At 47.0% G+C, this 22,661-nt stretch overlaps 1 protein-coding gene across 1 annotated transcript in view; it reads left to right on the top strand.

Annotated features, from left to right (window-relative positions):
• Positions 1–260: 260 nt before the first annotated feature.
• LOC137432880 (serine/threonine-protein phosphatase 2A regulatory subunit B'' subunit alpha) overlaps positions 261–22,661 on the top strand; it is a 64,646-nt gene continuing 42,245 nt past the window's right edge. Inside the window, 2 exon segments of the mRNA XM_078783989.1 lie at positions 261–2,946; positions 10,589–10,839. Coding sequence (XP_078640115.1) covers positions 921–2,946; positions 10,589–10,839 — 2,277 coding nt within the window. The 5' untranslated portion in view covers positions 261–920.

The raw sequence follows: 22,661 nt of genomic DNA on the forward strand, positions 1-22,661 counted from the left end.
CGTCGTCAACGGACCCACTCTCCTGCCCTACGATTCAGCATGTTCTCCTCTGGTACCTTGCACTTCGGACCCTCGCACTCATCTCCCTCTCACTCATCTCTCGAAGCAGTCCCTCGCAGCCGCTTTTATTGGGTGTTCTTGTATCCAGCCGCCGGCTCCTAGGACACGCCTACCGGTCGGCTCACCTCGGCCCTGGTTGGCCGGCGAGGGCTCGCTGGCTCCACCTCTTGATGAGACACTGACAGGCCACGCCTCGTTCCTGGCGCTTTAACCCTCTCCTCCCCCCTTTCCTCCAGATTACCGCGTGCGTAATGGCGGGTTGGTGCCAGCAAACAAACCAAGACAAACGGCAGCGGACGCTGCCGTACCGCTACTGCACTTTGAAGAGAGGGAGATGATTGGGGAAATTGAAGGGGCCTATATTATTTGATTAATGCAACGCAGATTCATCTATTGGGAACAGATCCTTAACTAAAACACATAATAATGAGATAACTACAGAGAGGTCCTATGGTGTTCTACGTGTTGTACATGGACTAACTAGGGTGCGATCTTTACAAAGGGGGATATTTACAAGGGATTATTTATAAGGGAACATTTACCAAAACTTACAAAGTGAAGGCTCTAAAAACCGTAACAATATATATGTATATGTGTATATATATATACATGTACGTCAGGAACCATTTGAAGGGAGTGATTAAGTGACAAGGAGCCATGAGTGTTAAAATTGTGCATACAATGGATATGCTTTTGCCTTCTCACAATGTTAACACCTATCTCTTTTGGCCAGGTGTGGCCGCTTCTTCTGCTTGCAAAGTGCTGTCATGGCCCAGCACCCAATGGATGGCGTGCTCATGGTGATTTGTTCTCACGAAATGTTGTGGTAAACACCCGAAGGGATTGTTTCATTATTTGCCATGGAAGAGGTTCTGATGGCTTCTCCAGCACCAGCCACCTATGCAAGGGTGGCAACGACAGTGCGCCACTTTTGTAGCGTAATTGTTGATCACAGCATCCTTTCATCAGTGCATCACTGCCTGGAGCCATGTTGCTCATCCCACTTGCCTCCTGGCATTAAGTGCCGATCTAGACATCGTTTGATCACCTCGCAAAAGCTGCGTAAGATTGACCCATTTATCCGTGGCCATGCCCAGCCCTTGCCGCCACTTGGTTCTTGTTCACCTGAAGTTGGCCCTTCCATTGCGCCACCGCTTCCCCGGAAACAGCACATGTCAGGGCACCTAGCAAAGGTCATCACGGGTGATGCTATTAGCTTAGCCAGTGGAAAAATTAAGGAGGTAGTTCCCGAGTGGGTAGGTGCCCCTCTCGGAACAGCTGCGGTTTTGGGTAGCCCTGTTCAGTTCAGGAAAGGGCGAAAAGTGCGGCCGGACACAAGTAGCAAGTGCGATATGCTGCTGCTTGAGCCTGGAGAGGTACAATCACCGTTGAAGCCAAAAGGCAACGATTTACATGATAGCTCACCTCATGATCACCCGGAAGAGGTTGAGCTGATAACAGACACGTCACCAACATGCAAGCGCAGCTGGGACAAAGAGTTAGAGCACACGTTAAGCGAGCTTTTCTCGCCATCAGCTGTTGAGGCGTTGGTGAAGCGGGCTTATCGTCGGGAAGGAATCGAAGCCTGCCTTCGCATACTTCTAAAGTGTTCTGAGGATCTTAAATGTTGCACTGAAATAATCCATCGGTGTATGCAGCGCAAGGCATTGGCAGCAGGTAGTGAAACACAAGGTGATAATAAGTCGGATTATTTCGCAGACATGCAGTGTCGTGACTTTGTAAGTCACCTAGCTGGTTGTCTGCGGCAGCTTCCAACTGATTTTGGAGATGATGGATCCCATTCCAACAAACCTGAGGCTTTGGCAAACCTCCTTGAGAGCATGTACGAGTCTGTAAGTGTCTCAAACCCACCCCCAGCCTATGACGCTGAGCATCCACCACGATATGAAGATGTAGTCTCCAGCATCGCTTCTCTGTCAGAGAGCAGCATATCCCCGATGGACTCGATGCAAATCGCAGGAGACAAGTTGACCGTCTCTGAGGAGATCACGAGTAGCAGTAATGACATTTTACATTTGAACATTGAGGAGGACTCAAGTTTCCCCCGAGAAGGCACCAGGGGATGTAAACAAGAAGAAGTGACAGATCATGTAACCTTTTGGGAAAATGGGGTTGAGGTATTGCCACCCAGTACAGACAAAGCATCAGTAATTGAATCACAAGGAAAAATGCTTGAAAAGGTTATTGAAGAACTGAGGCTAGAAGAAAATGCTGATAGGCTCAGGTCTGAGACTCAGAATGGGGTTTGCTTTGCAGCTGATGCAACACCAGAAAATGGCGCAACAATTACTCAACAACCTTTGAGCTGTCACAAGAAACTGGATGATTCTTATGTTGATTTGGAACACCTCATCCAGGACCTAGAGGACTTTTCCACTGAATTGAGGAATGAAGCAGTGACTAAGTTTGATGCCTCTACCACTGCCACCACCACCATCACCAACTCCACTGCTCTTCCGCGACGTGCGCGCCAGCCTCTCAGCATTTCCCAAGATGTACCCAAGGACGTTGAAGATGACGAGAGTCTTTGGCAGCGCATCCTGCAGAATCTGGAGAGTTTCCAGACAGACATTGTAGACCGTGGCTGTCAAACTAATGGCTTGCAAACCGAAGACCATTTGGCCATATGTCAGAGGTCACCATCGGTGGAAATTGGTGCCAATGTGACCGACAATACTTCAGTCGAGCCTGTGGCTCCAGAGGCACAGCTCATGGTGATATGTCAGTCTCCAAAAGTCATTAAGGTATTTGATTGCCACTCCTTGCTTTTGTTTATTGAACTGCTCTCTTTTCTGTCTAATGTGCTAAAGTTTTGTGTATTTTTTTGGGTATCATATTTCATGTGTACATTGTCGATATTTGAATAACACTTCAATAAATTATATTCCCTTTTCCACATGGTTGTTCTACCACTTTAAAGATGGATTTAGTCTCAAAGTTCTAGTAAAATCTCGTTAAGGAGAAAAGTCTTTGAGATGAACTTTGTAAATCTTATTTTGTTTTTCAATGATCTCAGGTTCATTGAGGAGTGATACATAAATCACATGCGGGGCATAGACATTAGATGTCGGCCGCATGTACTTTTTACATTCATTTCAAGGACACCAGTAGACAGCGGACCAATGCATATGGTACGGGATTTTAACCTGGGTTGCCTGAATCATGAACTGGGGGTTCATGGATACATTAACAGGCCGACAATAATTTTAAAAATCACAAGTTAACTAATACAAAATAAAGTAAGCAATGAAGGGTGAATCCAATTGTATTATTTGCTCTTATTTTGGTGAAATTCATCAGACAAGTTGGTTCCTTTTAATGATACTCTACAGGATTTCTTCATTTGATGAATTGGTGTTTGACTTGGTATTCCAGGAAAATCAACTCGGAGGATGAGCAGCAAGGAGTGTTTAGTGGAAACACTTTTCAATAGCTGTTTTGTCTTCGTGGCTTTTATTTTAAAAAATAATAATTAAAAAAATGTACATATATGTATATATATACATACATTTATATATATATATATATATATATATATATATATACATATATATATATATATATATATATATATGTATATATATATATATATGTATATATATATATATATGTATATATATATATATATGTATATATATATATATATATATATATATATATATATATATATATATATATATATATATATATATATATATATATATATATATATATATATATATATATATATATAAAATGCTCGAGCCCTTTCTCATCTCACGAGTGTTTCGCAAGTCGTTCTCTCTGGCTATCGCTTGTGGCCACCTGCTGGCCACTTTTGCTTATACACCTTTTCTTGATACAAGTTCATCGTGTGGCAAAACTGATATTTATACACTCATTACAAAGTACTCCTAATGCACTGCTTTCCTTCCTCTGCAAATCATTTCCGAATAAGTGAGCTCCAGCTTGGAAATGACCTGCACAGTATGTATGTTCTCCGTGCTGCTGCTTTATTATAATATCATACGTTTTAAGGTTTGTGTGCTTTGCTTGTTTGCTCCCAACAAAATCGAATGTAATTTTGCTGCAGAAAATCTATTTGGTGCATGAGACTTTCTCCAGGTGAGTGATACAGATGTTCTTTGATACAGATCTTCACCACACGTGCGGACTTTCTTGCCAGGGTGATGTCTTGTGGACTAGTCCTCGGGTCACATGTTTTGTGGACTTGCTCGTCGGGTCATATGGCGTGTGGACTTGCTCGCTTGGTCACATGGCGTGGAGACTTGTTTGCCGGGCCACGTGGCTTGTTGACGTCACGTGGCGTGTCAACTTGTTCGCTGGGTCACTTGACATGTAGACTTGCTCGCCGGGTCACTTGACGTGTAGACTTGCTCGCCGGGCCACTTGACGTGTAGACTTGCTCGCCGGGTCACTTGACGTGTCGACTTGCTCGCCGGGTCACTTGACGTGTAGACTTGCTCGCCGGGTCATTGACGTGTAGATTTGCTCGCCGGGTCACTTGACGTGTGTGTAGACTTGCTCGCCGGGTCACTTGACGTATAGACTTGCTCGCCGGGTCACTTGACGTGTAGACTTGCTCGCCGGGTCACTTGACGTGTAGACTTGCTCACCGGGTCACTTGACGTGTAGACTTGCTCACCGGGTCACTTGACGTGTAGACTTGCTCGCCGGGTCACTTGACGTGTAGACTTGCTCGCCGGGTCACTTGACGTGTAGATTTGCTCGCCGGGTCACTTGACGTGTAGACTTGCTCGCCGGGTCACTTGACGTGTATACTTGCTCGCCGGGTCACTTGACGTGTAGACTTGCTCGCCGGGTCACTTGACGTGGAGATTTGCTCGCCGGGTCACTTGACGTGTGTGTAGACTTGCTCGCCGGGTCACTTGACGTGTGTGTAGACTTGCTCGCCGGGTCACTTGACGTATAGACTTGCTCGCCGGGTCACTTGACGTGTAGACTTGCTCGCCGGGTCACTTGACGTGTAGACTTGCTCGCCGGGTCACTTGACGTGTAGACTTGCTCACCGGGTCACTTGACGTGTAGACTTGCTCGCCTGGTCACTTGACGTGTAGACTTGCTCGCCGGGTCACTTGACATGCAGACTTGCTCGCCGGGTCACTTGACGTGTAGACATGCTCGCCGGGTCACTTGACGTGTAGACTTGCTCGCCGGGTCACTTGACGTGTAGACTTGCTCGCCGGGTCACTTGATGTGTAGACTTGCTCGCCCGGTCACTTGACGTGTAAACTTGCTCGCCGGGTCACTTGACGTGAAGACTCTGCTCACCGGGTCACTTGACATGTAGATTTGTTCGCCGGGTCACTTGACGTGTAGATTTGTTCGCCGGGTCTTGTGGCTTGTTGACGTCACGTGGCGTGTAAACTTGTTCGCCGGGTCACTTGACGTGTAGTCTTGCTCACTGGGTCACTTGACGTGTAGACTTGCTCACCGGGTCACTTGACATGTAGACTTGCTCACCGGGGTCACTTGACGTGTAGACTTGCTCACCGGGTCATTTGACATGTAGACTTGCTCGCTAGGTCATGTACGTAGATCTGAAGGCCTTGGGGCACGCGTGTGGACCTGCGAGTGTGGGGTGCACTTGCGCGGACCCATGAGTGTGGATGGCACGTGCGAGGACCCGCGAGCGTGGGGGGCACGTGTGAGGACCCATGAGCGGACTTGCGCCGTTTCGGTTTCTCTTCTGTCCCACATTACAAACAGGTGTTTCTGTGCCTAGTGATTGCATACTGCATGTTTTTTGACAATTTTTAGCCAGGCTCACTGACATGATGTTGTCGATCTCTCAAAGCCAGATGTTATACATCGTGCGCTGATCCATTTGGCATGGCTGTTGCACATCTACACCGTTTTGATCTATCTCAGCTCTGTGTTGACCAATAAACATCCACAATTTGGTCCATTGCGTCACAATTTGAGTTGTTTCGGAAATGCTGTCTGTGACTGGTCATCGAGGTCGGCCTTCATTTATCTAACGGTAACCACTAACCCAGGGAACCAACGGCGCTGGGATAATCGGGCTTGCTATTGGAACAACTGGCATGGTGTTTTGCGAGCGTTGCTCATGTGTCATTGGCTACTCGGAGAGGCTGAATCACTTTTAAAGAGTTAAGAAAAGGGTAGACCACCATTGCCATTGATTGAGACAAATATATATTCAGCATGGTGAGAACCTTAATTGTGCAGACAAATAAATATCTGTCTAGTCGTGCTGTTGTTAATTAAATCTGATGATATTTTAGCTGTTTTGCTTTGCGAGAGTGTGTGTATGTATGTGTGTGTGTGTGTGTGTGTGTGTGTGTGTGTGTGTGTGTGTGTGTGTGTGTGTGTGTGTGTGTGTGTGTGTGTGTGTGTGTGTGTGTGTGTGTGTGTATATATATATATATGTGTGTGTGTGTGTGTGTGTGTGTGTGTGTGTGTGTGTGTGTGTGTGTGTGTGTTTGTTTGTTTGTTTGTTTGTGCATGCGCATGTGTGTGTGCACGCGTGTGTGTGTGTGTGTGCGTGCGTGCGTGCGTGCATTGCACGCATGTACAGTTTTCACTGGGTTCATTTTTGTATCGTAAGATATGAAGTCTGTTTGGCTGTGATGCGATTGACTTCAATTCTGAGAAGAAATTCCCCAAAATATTATTGCCGTGTGAATCATTTTTCTTTTGTTCTGCTGAAGCTATTGATTTATGTAATTAATTTGGGTGAATCTTCAATCGAGAAACCTTCCATTTTATTTATTTATTTTTAATCGAAGAGTTGTTTTTTCAGGCGCTGTGTGTGCGAAGAAGTGGCAAACCACCCTTTACATTTGGAAATGGTTGCCCTGACAATTACCCATTTGTTATGGTGTCTGCTCTCTCTTTTTCTGGAAGGGCTACCAGGATCGGTTCATGTTTTTAGGATTGCCTTCATTTGGAGGGAGTGGTAAGCTGGCTCTGTACCATCTGTACTCACTTAGTGTACATATACAGGGTGTTTCAGAAAGAGTGATACAACTTTAAACGTTTATTTGCAAAGAAACAGACACCTCAGGAATGTGAACCACACATTTCTTGAAAGCTGATGACATGGTATTTTCTATCACTGATTGCTATTGCAGAAAGTCACTGCCAGAGTTAGCGAGATGCCAAGGTCTGAAATTGGGATTTACGCAAAATCCTTGTAATTGACGTTCTCGATGTGTGTCCCTCCGCGGTTCAGACAGGCATTGATCCTGACTCCAAAGTTCTGTCCAACTTTCGTGTAGGTCTCCTGTGGTACTGCATGAAGGTAGTCTGACACCTCCTGCTTCAGATCATCCAGTGTGGCAGGGCGGTTGACGTAGACAGCGGTACCCAGGGCAACGAGGCGGTTTCTGAAGAGCTGCTGCAGAAAAGTGATGGTGTCACCAGTTGTATGCCAGGGTGCACCAACCTGCATAAACCAGGTCATGCTGAGCTGGTTTGGGGTGACCTTTTGGGCTAGATCATTATGGAACTTCTGGAGCACGGCCCGGTAGCGCTCACTGTCGATCGTCACCATCCTTCTGTTGTCATTGTCAAACCAGTAAGAAGGCCCTAGCATTCGCCATCTGGCATTGAAGGTGCAGAAGCTTGTGACCTTAGGCCTCTTCAGGTACTTCTTAGTGATCTCCTCAGGTGGTTCTGCCCCCCAGAAAATGTTGTTGTGGTTGTTGATTTAGTCTCATTCCACAGAGCCACCACTTTTGTCTTCTGCTCCACTGTCAATGGCATAGTTGAGCTATGGAGCTAGAAGTCCCAGTGGACAAATACCACAATAACACCACCAAACCCTGAAAAGGAAAACGGTATAGGTCAAAAAACAAATAAAGGGCAGGTAGTCAAAGTTGGATCAATCTTTTTGAAACACCCTGCAAGATACCCGGGGTCCTTTTCCTTAGGGTTTCGGCATCAAATATTTTGCGATAAGCGTTGATCCTTTGCGATGAGACCCTTTCAGCAGAGTGTTTATCATTTCCTTGTTTAGTGCTGTGGTCATAATGTCAGGCCTGGAATGTACAACCGCCGATTGGCTTTCTCATTCCAGCAATGCCCTTCGCAGCCAAAAAGGCACCTGCCTCCCACATTGATTCTTTTGATTGGCATTCCCTTCTGGTTCACTGCACAAAGACGCATTTGGCCAAAACTCACTAGCTCTTTAGTTGGTATTTTCTAAATGACAGCAAGATGATTTAGCACAGAGTTATTTATTTCTGACAATGTCATCATCCTGAGATGTTGGTATCGATGTGGGATTTGAATCCCATCAGACCAGTTAGTACTTGGATGGGAGAATTCCATGGAAGGCCAGCCGAGTGTTATAGGCCCAAAAACAGTAGGATAGCTCAGCTGGTGTTGTGCTCGCCACTCCACTCGACAATCTTGTCATTTATTTGTTACTCTGTCACGTTTAATCCCACTAAAAGCTGCATCTTGGAGTGTGCCGTCCTACGGATGAGGGTATAAAGCGAATAGGTAATGGACGTTAAAAAACCCACGGTATTTTTTGAGGGATGTGGATGTTGCGGATATTTTGAAGGATGTAAATTTATGGATCAGGTTAGTGGGTTGTGGATATGACGCAGGAATTATGGTCCATGTTTCGTTTATCCTTGCACGTATGTAACAATGCCATTTCCCCCATCAGCCCTTTGGAATAGAGCGAGTCACAATTCCCTGACTTGTACATGTTCAGTGGGATTTTCTTCGACCAACCCAAGCATTAGAGTGCAAGGGCCAAAGACCAACGCCAGTCCATCGCTTTTGGTTGCCATTTTCCACCCTTCTCAACAAGTCTCGGTCTCCTCCGCTGGGGACATCCACAGGCTCCAAAATACCACAGTGCGTTTGTGAGTGCCTGCGTGCCCTCACCGTTTATTTATACGACACAACACATTCTGCACGATCCGGGTCGGCCAGGGTAAATGTGTCACTCTCGAGCAGATGGAAACCAAGTTACTGGGAGCTAACAACTCCCATTCTGACTTTCATTTTGTGGTTATTAAGTGGTTTATATATCTACAAACTACAAATTTGGTTCCATATATGATTTGTCATTTGCACTTGTTACGCCTCAGGTGTTGTTTTTACACGGTGCCTACATCCTCGATGTGCATTTGTCTATCATTCAAGAGTATTTCATGTCACCTGTGCTTGAGTTGCTTCTTTAATTTTTTTGTTCACGAAGAATAGTACGATTGCTATTGATAACATTTGAACAACTTTTTAACTTTGGAGAAAGTTTCCAGTTGTGCTCAAAATGAAAACGAATGAGAAAAAAACTTTAAAAAAAATTACTTTCCCCTATGATGCACTTGGTACATCCCATGCAAACCTGATTCACGCCCCTCAACCTCCCGCCCCATTGGCAGCTGGTCAACACAAAGCTACCACGGAGCTGCTGCTATTCCTGCCTGCAGTTCAGACCACCACACTTGCCTCCCTGCTTGCCTCGCCTCCCTGTCTCGCAATTCGCCCTTCAAACTTGCAGACAGGCCTTGGCTTAGATCACCAGCATCTGCAGCTGTTTGTTTTGTTCTTTTTAAAATCTATTTCTATAAAAATATTTTCTTTCTTTGTTTTATACTCTGCCTGGAAACGTGTCGTTAAATTTTCCTTTGACTTGGATTCTCTGATAGCATGTCAGGGGTTCTCTAATCCAAACACCTGTCCACTCTTCCTGCTGAAGACTCTTCTCAACAGTTTAAAACGCAAGTGCTCGCTTTGTATCTGCCAGTTGATCATCTCTCGTTCAGTCTCTCTGGCTGTCTTTCAATCGTGGATGTTTTATTTCATGCCTCTGTTGGGCAGGTAAATCTTCCTTTCTTCTTCTCCACCCATCATGAACCTGTCTTGATATTCTGCCCTGCTCTTTTTTGGTTCTTCCATAAAATTGGAAGATTTCTCTGAACTCTATATCTCATTTGGCTGAGATTCATTCACTTCTTCGCTTTGAAGTTTTGTCAGGAACGGACGGACCGGACCACTCGTATGACCAAAGGACCCTGGAAACTGCTTGTGTATTTCGAGGCCATCATTCCGGCACAACAAGCTGCTTCTTCATGGCTTTCAAAACGCAATAAGGCATAGTGCTTCCATATTTTTTCAGTGTCATTCTAATACATTTAGGAATAAACAAACAGTTGAAAACAACAGCTGCTTTGAAACATTTTAATTGCCTGAGTTACGTTCCACTGTATCATCTTAACTCGGTGCTTCATTGACTGGTTCTAAAATGTGGAAGAGAAGGGGTTGATTTGACTGCTTGGTGATTCCGAAGCTTGCTCTCATTTTTTTTTTTACTCCTGCCACTTTGAGCCATTTTTCTCAAGTCCTTTGAACGAAAGCCAGACCTCATCAGAACAGGTTGTACAAGAACAGCAGCAAAGGGTATCAAGAGAGGAAAGACTAATTCTAAGGGCAGACTGCAGAAGGGAGAGAACCTGGGGTCCTCAACAGTACTGTCTACAATATCGAATATCAACGGAAGGCAAGTGCACGTTGCTTGCTTCCGGTGCCTTGTCGGAGAGCACGTGTCTGGTGGGTGAACCTGCAAAAGCTTGGTTTCGTGTGACGGGGAAACGCAGTGAGCACTGCAGGACCATGATTGTAAAGGAGAAGACGGCGACATTGCGGCAGGATCCAGATCTGCGTGGGGAGTTGGCATCCTTGGCTCGTGGCTGTGATTTTGTTTTCCCCTCGCGTTTCAAGAGCCGCCTCCGGCTGTACCGCCAGCTACAGGTAAGCTGTTGGTCACACTAGACCATTGTAGTTAGAATTGGGCTTGCAATTAGAGGTCAGCTATTGGCCAGAGGACTGTGGTCAAGGATAAAACTTCTCTTTTGTGGAATTCTTTTGATGTTGCTGTTGCCATAGCTGAAGCTGATAATTTGTTAGCATAGCCGAAGATGTGCCGGGATAGCTGTTCAGCTGATGATGTGCCGGGATAGCCGTCCGGCTGATGATGTGCTAGGATAGCCGTCCGGCTGATGATGTGCTAGGATAGCCGTCCGGCTGATGATGTGCTAGGATAGCCGTTTGGCTGATGATGTGCTAGGATAGTCGTCCGGCTGATGATGTGCTAGGATAGCCGTCCGGCTGATGATGTGCTGGGATAGCCGTCCGGCTGATGATGTGGTAGGATAGCCGTTCGGCTGATGATGTGCTAGGATAGCCGTCCGGCTGATGATGTGCTAGGATAGCCGTCCGGCTGATGATGTGCAAAGATAGCCATTCGGCTGATGATGTGCAAAGATAGCCATTCGGCTGATGATGTGCTAGGATAGCCGTTCGGCTGATGATGTGCTAGGATAGCCGTCCGGCTGATAATGTGCTAGGATAGCCGTTCGGCTGATGTGCTAGGATAGCCGTCCGGCTGATGATGTGCTAGGATAGCCATGTGGCTGATGATGTGCTAGGATAGCCGTTCGGCTGATGATGTGCTAGGATAGCCGTTCGGCTGATGATGTGCTAGGATAGCCGTTCGGCTGATGATGTGCTAGGATAGCCGTCCGGCTGATGATGTGCTAGGATAGCCATCTGGCTGATGATGTGCTAGGATAGCCATCCCGGCTGATGATGTGCTAGGATAGCCGTTCGGCTGATGATGTGCTAGGATAGCCATCCGGCTGATGATGTGCTAGGATAGCCGTTCGGCTGATGATGTGCTAGGATATCCGTTCGGCTGATGATGTGCTAGGATAGCCATCCGGCTGATGATGTGCTAGGATAGCCGTTCGGCTGATGATGTGCTAGGATAGCCGTCCGGCTGATGTGCTAGGATAGCCGTCCGACTGATGATGTGCAAAGATAGCCATTCGGCTGATGATGTGCTAGGATAGCCGTTCGGCTGATGATGTGCTAGGATAGCCGTCCGGCTGATAATGTGCTAGGATAGCCGTTCGGCTGATGTGCTAGGATAGCCGTCCGGCTGATGATGTGCTAGGATAGCCATCTGGCTGATGATGTGCTAGGATAGCCGTTCAGCTGATGTGCTAGGATATCCGTTCGGCTGATGATGTGCTAGGATAGCCATCCGGCTGATGATGTGCTAGGATATCCGTTCGGCTGATGATGTGCTAGGATAGCCATCCGGCTGATGATGTGCTAGGATAGCCGTTCGGCTGATGATGTGCTAGGATATCCGTTCGGCTGATGATGTGCTAGGATAGCCATCCGGCTGCTGATGTGCTAGGATAGCCGTTCGGCTGATGATGTGCTAGGATAGCCGTTCGGCTGATGATGTGCTAGGATAGCCGTTCGGCTGGTGATGTGCTAGGATATCCGTTCGGCTGATGATGTGGTAGGATAGCCGTCCGGCTGATGATGTGCTAGGATAGCCGTTCGGCTGATGATGTGCTAGGATAGCCGTTCGGCTGATGATGTGCTAGGATAGCCGTTCGGCTGATGATGTGATAGGATAGCCGTTCGGCTGATGATGTGCTAGGATAGCCGTTCGGCTGATGATGTGGTAGGATAGCGGTTCGGCTGATGATGTGCTGGGATAGCTGTTCAGCTGATGATGTGCCGAGATAGCCGTTCAGCTGATGTGCCGGGATAGCTGTTCAGCTGATGATGTGCTGGGATAGCCGTTCAGCTGATGATGTGCCGGGATAGCCGTTTAGCTGATGATGTGCTAGGATAGCTATTCAGCTGATGATGATCAAAGATAGCGGTTCGGCTGATGATGTGCTAGGATAGCTGTTCAGCTGATGATGTGCTGGGATCGATGTTCAGCTGATGATGTGCTGGGATAGCTGTTCAGCTGATGATGTGCCGGGATAGCCGTTCAGCTGATGTGCTGTGATAGCTGTTCAGCTGATGATGTGCTGGGATAGCTGTTCAGCTGATGATGTGCTGGGATAGCTGTTCAGCTGATGATGTGCTGGGATAGCTGTTCAGCTGATGATGTGCAAAGATAGCTGTTCAGCTGACAATGTGCTAGGATAACTGTTCAGCTGATGATGTGCTGGGATAGCTGTTCAGCTGATGATGTGCTGGGATAGCTGTTCAGCTGATGATGTGCTCGGATAGCCGTTCAGCTGATGATGTGCTGGGATAGCCGTTCAGCTGATGATGTGCTAGGATAGCTGTTCAGCTGATGATGTGCTGGCATAGCCGTTCAGTTGATGATATGCTAGGATAACTGTTCAGCTGATGATGTGCTCGGATAGCTGTTCAGCTGATGATGTGCAGGGATAGCTGTTCAACTGATGTTGTGCTGGGATAGCTGTTCAGCTGATGATGTGCTTGGATAGCCATTCAGCTGATGATGTGCAGGGACAGCTGTTCAGCTGATGATGTGCTGGGATAGCTGTTCAGCTGATGATGTGCTAGGATAGCCGTTTAGCTGATGATGTGCTAGGATAGCTATTCAGCTGATGATGTGCAAAGATAGCCGTTCGGCTGATGATGTGGTAGGATAGCCGTTCGGCTGATGATGTGCTAGGATAGCCGTTTGGCTGATGATGTGCCAGGATAGCCGTTCAGCTGATGATGTGCAAAGATAGCCGTTCGGCTGATGTGCCAGGATAGCCGTTCGGCTGATGATGTGGTAGGATAGCCGTTCGGCTGATGATGTGCTAGGATAGCCGTTTAGCTGATGATGTGCTAGGATAGCTATTCAGCTGATGATGTGCAAAGATAGCCGTTCGGCTGATGATGTGGTAGGATAGCCGTTCGGCTGATGATGTGCTAGGATAGCCGTTTGGCTGATGATGTGCCAGGATAGCCGTTCAGCTGATGATGTGCGAAGATAGCCGTTCGGCTGATGTGCCAGGATAGCCATTCGGCTGATGATGTGGTAGGATAGCCGATCGGCTGATGATGTGCTAGGATAGCCGTTTGGCTGATGATGTGCAAAGATAGCCGTTCGGCTGATGATGTGCTAGGATAGCCATTCGGCTGATGATGTGCTAGGATAGCCGTTCAGCTGATGATGTGGTAGGATAGCCGTTCGGCTGATGATGTGCAAAGATAGCCGTTCGGCTGATGATGTGCTAGGACAGCCGTTCGGCTGATGATGTGCTGGGATAGCCGTTCAGCTGATGATGTGCAAAGATAGTCGTTCGGCTGATGATGTCCTAGGATAGCCGTTCGGCTGATGACGTGCTAGGATAGCCATTCGGCTGATGATGTGCTAGGATAGCCGTTAGGCTGATGATGTGCTAGGATAGCCGTTAGGCTGATGATGTGCTAGGATAGCCGTTCAGCTGATGATGTGCTAGGATAGCCGTTCGGCTGATGATGTGCTTGGATAGCCGTTCGGCTGATGATGTGCTAGGATAGCCGTTCAGCTGATGATGTGCTGGGATAGCCGTTCGGCTGATGATGTGCTGGGATAGCCGATCAGCTGATGATGTGCTGGGATAGCCGTTCAGCTGATGATGTGCTGGCATAGCTATTCAGCTGATGATGTGCTGGGATAGCTGTTCAGCTGATGATGTGCCGAGATAGCCGTTCAGCTGATGTGCCGGGATAGCTGTTCAGCTGATGATGTGCTGGGATAGCCGTTCAGCGGATGATGTGCCGGGATAGCCGTTTAGCTGATGATGTGCTAGGATAGCTATTCAGCTGATGATGTGCAAAGATAGCCGTTCAGCTGATGATGTGCTAGGATAGCTGTTCAGCTGATGATGTTCAAAGATAGCCGTTCAGCTGATGATGTGCAAAGATAGCCGTTCAGATGATGATGTGCTAGGATAGCTGTTCAGCTAATGTGCTATGATAGCTGTTCAGCTGTTGATGTGCAATGATAGCTGTTCAGCTGATGTGCAAAGATAGCTGTTCAGCTAATGTGCTATGATAGCTGTTCAGTTGATGATGTGCAAAGATAGCCGTTCAGCTGATGATGTGCTCGGATAGCTGTTCAGATAATGTGCTATGATAGCTGTTCAGCTGATGATGTGCTAGGATAGCTGTTCAGCTAATGTGGTATGATAGCTGTTCAGCTGATGATGTGCTATGATAGCTGTTATGCTGATGATGTTCAAAGATAGCCGTTCAGCTGATGATGTGCAAAGATAGCCGTTCAGATGATGATGTGCTAGGATAGCTGTTCAGCTAATGTGCTTTGATAGCTGTTCAGCTGATGATGTGCTATGATAGCTGTTCAGCTGATGATGTGCTAGGATAGCTGTTCAGCTAATGTGCTATGATAGCTGTTCAGTTGATGATGTGCAAAGATAGCTGTTTTGCTGATGATGTGCTAGGATAGCTGTTCAGCTGATGATGTGGTTGGATAGCTGTTCAGCTGATGATGTGCTAGGATAGCCGTTCAGTTGATGATGTGCAAAGATAGCTGTTCAGCTGATGATGTGCAAAGATAGCCGTTCAGCTGATGATGTGCTAGGATAGCTGTTCAGCTGATGATGTGTTAAGATAGCCGTTCAGCGGATGATGTTCTGGGATAGCCGTTCAGTTGTTGATGTGCAAAGATAGCTCTTCAGCTGATGATGTGCAAAGATAGCCGTTCAGCTGATGATGTGCTCGAATAGCTGTTCAGCTAATGTGCTATGATAGTTGTTCAGCTGATGATGTGCTATGATAGCTGTTCAGCTGATGATGTGCTAGGATAGCTGTTCAGCTAATGTGCTATGATAGCTGTTCAGTTGATGATGTGCAAAGATAGCCGTTCAGCTGATGATGTGCTAGGATAGCTGTTCAGTTGATGATGTGCAAAGATAGCCGTTCAGCGGATGATGTGCTGGGACAGCTGTTCAGCTGATGATGTGTTGGGATAGCTGTTCAGCTGACGATGTGCTGCTATTGTGCTGGGATAGCTGTTCAGCTGATAATGTGCTTGGATAGCTGTTCAGTTGATGATGTGCAAAGATAGCCGTTCAGCGGATGATGTGCTGGGACAGCTGTTCAGCTGATGATGTGCTAGGATAGCTGTTCAGCTGATAATGTGCAAGGATAGCCGTTCGGCTGATGATGTGCTCGGATAGCCGTTCGGCTGATGATGTTCTAGGATAGCCGTTCGGCTGATGATGTGCTAGGATAGCCGTTCGGCTGATGATGTGCTAGGATAGCCGTTCGGCTGATGATGTGCTAGGATAGCCGTTCGGCTGATGATGTGCTCGGATAGCCGTTCGGCTGATGATGTGCTAGGATAGCCGTTCGGCTGATGATGTGCTAGGATAGCCGTTCGGCTGATGATGTGCTAGGATAGCCGTTCGGCTGATGATGTGCTAGGATAGCCGTTCGGCTGATGATGTGCTAGGATAGCCGTTCGGCTGATGATGTGCTAGGATAGCCGTTCGGCTGATGATGTGCTAGGATAGCTGTTCGGCTGATGATGTGCTAGGATAGCCGTTCGGCTGATGATGTTCTAGGATAGCCGTTCGGCTGATGATGTGCTAGGATAGCCGTTCGGCTGATGATGTGCTAGGATAGATGTTCAGCTGATGATGTGCTGGCATAGCTATTCAGCTGATGATGTGCTGGGATAGCTGTTCAGCTGATGATGTGCCAAGATAGCCGTTCAGCTGATGTGCCGGGATAGCTGTTCAGCTGATGATGTGCTGGGATAGCCGTTCAGCTGATGATGTGCCGGGATAGCCGTTTAGCTGATGATGTGCTAGGATAGCTATTCAGCTGATGATGTGCAAAGATAGCCGTTCAGCTGATGATGTGCTAGGATAGCTGTTCAGCTGATGATGTTCAAAGATAGCCGTTCAGCTGATGATGTGCAAAGATAGCCGTTCAGATGATGATGTGCTAGGATAGCTGTTCAGCTAATGTGCTATGATAGCTGTTCAGCTGTTGATGTGCAATGATAGCTGTTCAGCTGATGTGCAAAGATAGCTGTTCAGCTAATGTGCTATGATAGCTGTTCAGTTGATGATGTGCAAAGATAGCCGTTCAGCTGATGATGTGCTCGGATAGCTGTTCAGATAATGTGCTATGATAGCTGTTCAGCTGATGATGTGCTAGGATAGCTGTTCAGCTAATGTGGTATGATAGCTGTTCAGCTGATGATGTGCTATGATAGCTGTTATGCTGATGATGTTCAAAGATAGCCGTTCAGCTGATGATGTGCAAAGATAGCCGTTCAGATGATGATGTGCTAGGATAGCTGTTCAGCTAATGTGCTTTGATAGCTGTTCAGCTGATGATGTGCTATGATAGCTGTTCAGCTGATGATGTGCTAGGATAGCTGTTCAGCTAATGTGCTATGATAGCTGTTCAGTTGATGATGTGCAAAGATAGCTGTTTAGCTGATGATGTGCTAGGATAGCTGTTCAGCTGATGATGTGGTTGGATAGCTGTTCAGCTGATGATGTGCTAGGATAGCCGTTCAGTTGATGATGTGCAAAGATAGCTGTTCAGCTGATGATGTGCAAAGATAGCCGTTCAGCTGATGATGTGCTAGGATAGCTGTTCAGCGGATGATGTTCTGGGATAGCCGTTCAGTTGTTGATGTGCAAAGATAGCTGTTCAGCTGATGATGTGCAAAGATAGCCGTTCAGCTGATGATGTGCTCGAATAGCTGTTCAGCTAATGTGCTATGATAGTTGTTCAGCTGATGATGTGCTATGATAGCTGTTCAGCTGATGATGTGCTAGGATAGCTGTTCAGCTAATGTGCTATGATAGCTGTTCAGTTGATGATGTGCAAAGATAGCTGTTCAGCTGATGATGTGCAAAGATAGCCGTTCAGCTGATGATGTGCTAAGATAGCTGTTCAGCGGATGATGTTCTGGGATAGCCGTTCAGTTGTTGATGTGCAAAGATAGCTGTTCAGCTGATGATGTGCAAAGATAGCCGTTCAGCTGATGATGTGCTCGAATAGCTGTTCAGCTAATGTGCTATGATAGTTGTTCAGCTGATGATGTGCTATGATAGCTGTTCAGCTGATGATGTGCTAGGATAGCTGTTCAGCTAATGTGCTATGATAGCTGTTCAGTTGATGATGTGCAAAGATAGCCGTTCAGCTGATGATGTGCTAGGATAGCTGTTCAGTTGATGATGTGCAAAGATAGCCGTTCAGCGGATGATGTGCTGGGACAGCTGTTCAGCTGATGATGTGTTGGGATAGCTGTTCAGCTGATGATGTGCTGCTATTGTGCTGGGATAGCTGTTCAGCTGATAATGTGCTTGGATAGCTGTTCAGTTGATGATGTGCAAAGATAGCCGTTCAGCGGATGATGTGCTGGGACAGCTGTTCAGCTGATGATGTGCTAGGATAGCTGTTCAGCTGATAATGTGCAAGGATAGCCGTTCGGCTGATGATGTGCTCGGATAGCCGTTCGGCTGATGATGTGCTAGGATAGCCGTTCGGCTGATGATGTGCTAGGATACCCGTTCGGCTGATGATGTGCTAGGATAGCCGTTCGGCTGATGATGTGCTAGGATAGCCTTTCGGCTGATGATGTGCTAGGATAGCCGTTCGGCTGATGATGTGCTAGGATAGCCGTTCGGCTGATGATGTGCTAGGATAGCCATTCGGCTGATGATGTGCTCGGATAGCCGTTCGGCTGATGATGTGCTCGGATAGCCGTTCGGCTGATGATGTGCTCGGATAGCCGTTCGGCTGATGATGTGCTAGGATAGCCGTTCGGCTGATGATGTGCTAGGATAGCCGTTCGGCTGATGATGTGCTAGGATAGCCGTTCGGCTGATGATGTGCTAGGATACCCGTTCGGCTGATGATGTGCTGGGATAGCCGTTTGGCTGATGATGTGCCAGGATAGCCGTTCGGCTGATGATGTGCTAGGATAGCCGTTCGGCTGATGATGTGCAATGATAGCCGTTCGGCTGATGATGTGCTGGGATAGCTGTTTAGCTAATGATGTGCAAAGATAGCCGTTCGGCTAATGATGTGCTAGGATAGCCGTTTGGCTGATGATGTGCTGGGATAGCCGTTCAGCTGATGATGTGCAAAGATAGCCGTTCGGCTGATGCTGTGCTAGGATAGCCGTTCGGCTGATGATGTGCAAGGATAGCCGTTCGGCTGATGATGTGGTAGGATAGCCGTTCGGCTGATGATGTGCTGGGATAGCCGTTTGGCTGATGATGTGCCAGGATAGCCGTTCAGCTGATGATGTGCAAAGATAGCCGTTCGGCTGATGATGTGCCAGGATAGCCGTTCGGCTGATGATGTGCAAAGATAGCCATTCGGCTGATGATGTGCTGGGTTAGCTGTTTAGCTGATGATGTGCAAAGATAGCCGTTCGGCTGATGACGTGCTAGGATAGCCATTCGGCTGATGATGTGCTAGGATAGCCGTTAGGCTGATGATGTGCTAGGATAGCCGTTTAGCTGATGATGTGCCGGGATAGCCGTTCAGCTGATGATATGCTGGGATAGCCGTTCAGCTGATGATGTGCTAGGATAGCCGTTCAGCTGATGATGTGCTGGCATAGCTGTTCAGCTGATGATGTGCTGGGATAGCTGTTCAGCTGATGATGTGCCGGGATAGCTGTTCATCTGATGATGTGTTAGGATAGCCGTTCAGCTGATGATGTGCTGGCATAGCTGTTCAGCTGATGATGTGCTGGGATAGCTGTTCAGCTGATGATGTGCCGGGATAGCCGTTCAGCTGATGTGCCGTGATAGCTGTTCAGCTGATGATGTGCTGGGATAGCTGTTCAGCAGATAATGTGCAAGGATAGCTGTTCAGTTGATGATGTGCAAAGATAGCCGTTCAGCGGATGATGTGCTGGGACAGCTGTTCAGCGGATGATGTGCTGGGATAGCCGTTCACCGGATGATGTGCTGGGATAGCTGTTCAGCGGATGATGTGCTGGGATAGCTGTTCAGCTGATGATGTGCTGGGATAGCTGTTCAGCTGATGATGTGCTGGGATAGCTGTTCAGCTGATGATGTGCAGGGATAGCTGTTCAGCTGATGATGTGCTGGGATAGCTGTTCAGCTGATGATGTGCTGGGATAGCTGTTCAGCTGATGATGTGCAAAGATAGCTGTTCAGCTAATGTGCTATGATAGCTGTTCAGCTAATGTGCTAGGATAGCTGTTCAGCTAATGTGCTATGATAGCTGTTCAGCTGATGATGTGCAAAGATAGCTGTTCAGCTAATGTGCTATGATAGCTGTTCAGCTCATGTGCTGTGATAGCTGGTGAGCTGATGATGTGCTATGATAGCTGTCCAGCTGATGATGTGCAAAATAGCTATTCAGCTAATGTGCTATGATAGCTGTTCAGCTAATGTGCTATGATAGCTGTTCAGCTAATGTGCTATGATAGCTGTTCAGCTAATGTGCTATGATAGCTGTTCAGCTAATGTGCTATGATAGCTGTTCAGCTGATGTGCTATGATAGCTGTTCAGCTGATAATGTGCTAGGATAGCTGTTCAGCTGATGATGTGCAAAGATAGCCGTTCAGCGGATGATGTGCTCTGATAGCCGTTCAGCTGATGATGTGCTGGGATAGCCGTTCAGCTGATGATGTGCTGGGATAGCTGTTCAGCTGGTGATGTGCTGGGATAGCTGTTCAGCTGGTGATGTGCTGGGATGGCTGTTCAGCTGATGATGTGCTGGGATAGCCGTTCAGCTCATGATGTGCTGGGATAGCTGTTCAGCTGATGATGTGCTGGGATAGCCATTCAGCTGACGATGTGCAAAGATAGCCGTTCAGCTGATGATGTGCAAAGATAGCCGTTCAGCTGACGATGTGCTCGCATAACTGTTCAGCTGATGTGCTATGATAGCTGTTCAGCTGATGATGTGCAAAGATAGCCGTTCAGCTGATGATGTGCTGGGATAGCCGTTCAGTTGATGATGTGCAAAGATAGCCGTTCAGATGATGATGTGCTGGGATAGCCGTTCAGATGATGATGTGCTGGGATAGCCATTCAGCTGATGATGTGCAAAGATAGCCGTTCAGATGATGATGTGCTGGGATAGCCGTTCAGATGATGATGTGCAAAGATAGCCATTCAGCTGATGATGTGCTGGGATAGCCGTTCAGATGATGATGTGCAAAGATAGCCGTTCAGCTGATGATGTGCAAAGATAGCCGTTCAGATGATGATGTGCTGGGATAGCCGTTCAGATGATGATGTGCTGGGATAGCCGTTCAGCTGATGATGTGCAAAGATAGCCGTTCAGCTGATGATGTGCAAAGATAGCCGTTCAGCTGATGATGTGCAAAGATAGCCGTTCAGCTGATGATGTGCAAAGATAGCCGTTCAGCTGATGATGTGCAAAGATAGCCGTTCAGCTGATGATGTGCTGGGATAGCCGTTCAGCTGATGATGTGCTAGGATAGCTGTTCAGCTGATGATGTGCTTGGATAGCTGTTCAGCTGATGATGTGCTTGGATAGCTGTTCAGCTGATGATGTGCTTGGATAGCTGTTCAGCTGATGATGTGCTTGGATAGCTGTTCAGCTGATGATGTGCTTGGATAGCTGTTCAGCTGATGATGTGCTTGGATAGCTGTTCAGCTGATGATGTGCTTGGATAGCTGAACATAATGAGTTTACTGGGATCGCCGTTCAGATGATGATGTGCTGGGATAGCTGTTCAGCTGATGATGTGCTAGGATATTCAGCTAATGATGTGCTAGGATAGCTGAAGCTGATGATGTGCTAGGATAGCCGTTCAGATGATGATGTGCTGGGATATTCAGCTAATGATGTGCTAGGATAGCTGAAGCTGATGATGTGCTTGGATAGCTGAAGATAATGAGTTTATTACGATCGCTGATGATGTAGTATGCATAGCTGAACCTGACATCGTGGTTGCAGGAGCAGAAGCTGCCATATTCACTGTATATCTTGCTTTTTGATATTTGATATGACCACAGCTAGTGCTGATGATGTGATTACTGTAGCTCTCACGACTTTGAGCTGCTGTTTCACAACTGTCCGTAATTGCAATTAATCGAGAAAATAATCCCGCATGTTACACGTCAGAGTGACACACCTTGTGATAAGGTGGAACGTCTGGGTTCCACGTGCTGGCATAATACACGTACACTCTTTTTTGCTCTCTCATTCGTCACTTCCGCCGTGAGTGTGATCCTGCACAAATGTCTGTTAACATTATGAGTAACATGTAAGCGTGTTTGTCATGTAAGCCACGCACTTGTGCATGCGATTACCATGTGCCGACTATTCAGTTTGTTTCTTTTATTTATTTTGTGATTTGTACGTTATCGTCAGTCTGCGAGTTGTTACCCTGTTGCATTGCCAACGAGTCCATCACCCCTAAGCATTCCTCGTGCTTTGTATCCCATGCCAGCTGTTCAAGTGAAGCTTTTTCAACAAAACGTCCCGAGGGCCGAAGATGCTCTCGCAGAAAGTGTCCGTTCAGGATCGAATGAACCTAATTTAAGTTTGTTTACACTCGCTCTTGGTTTATAGTGCTTGGTTTAGGGGAGCTGAATGTTTTCCCTTTTATGTGTAAGGTTTGGTAGAGTTTGTCTGATGCAGTAAAATACAACAAACATTGGCACACTTTATTTTCCTCGATCTTGCAAACAAAGTTTATTTCTTATCAAGCCGTCACTGTTTGGTATTTACAACTCCATTTTTGCCTTTGCTTGTTTGATAATTTGGTGTTTTGATGTTTATTGAGTATCTGACTTAATGGATGATG

This window comes from Myxine glutinosa, chromosome 8 (assembly GCF_964187855.1).
Source record: "Myxine glutinosa chromosome 8, kmMyxGlut1.1, whole genome shotgun sequence".
Lineage (NCBI taxonomy): Eukaryota > Metazoa > Chordata > Myxini > Myxiniformes > Myxinidae > Myxine > Myxine glutinosa.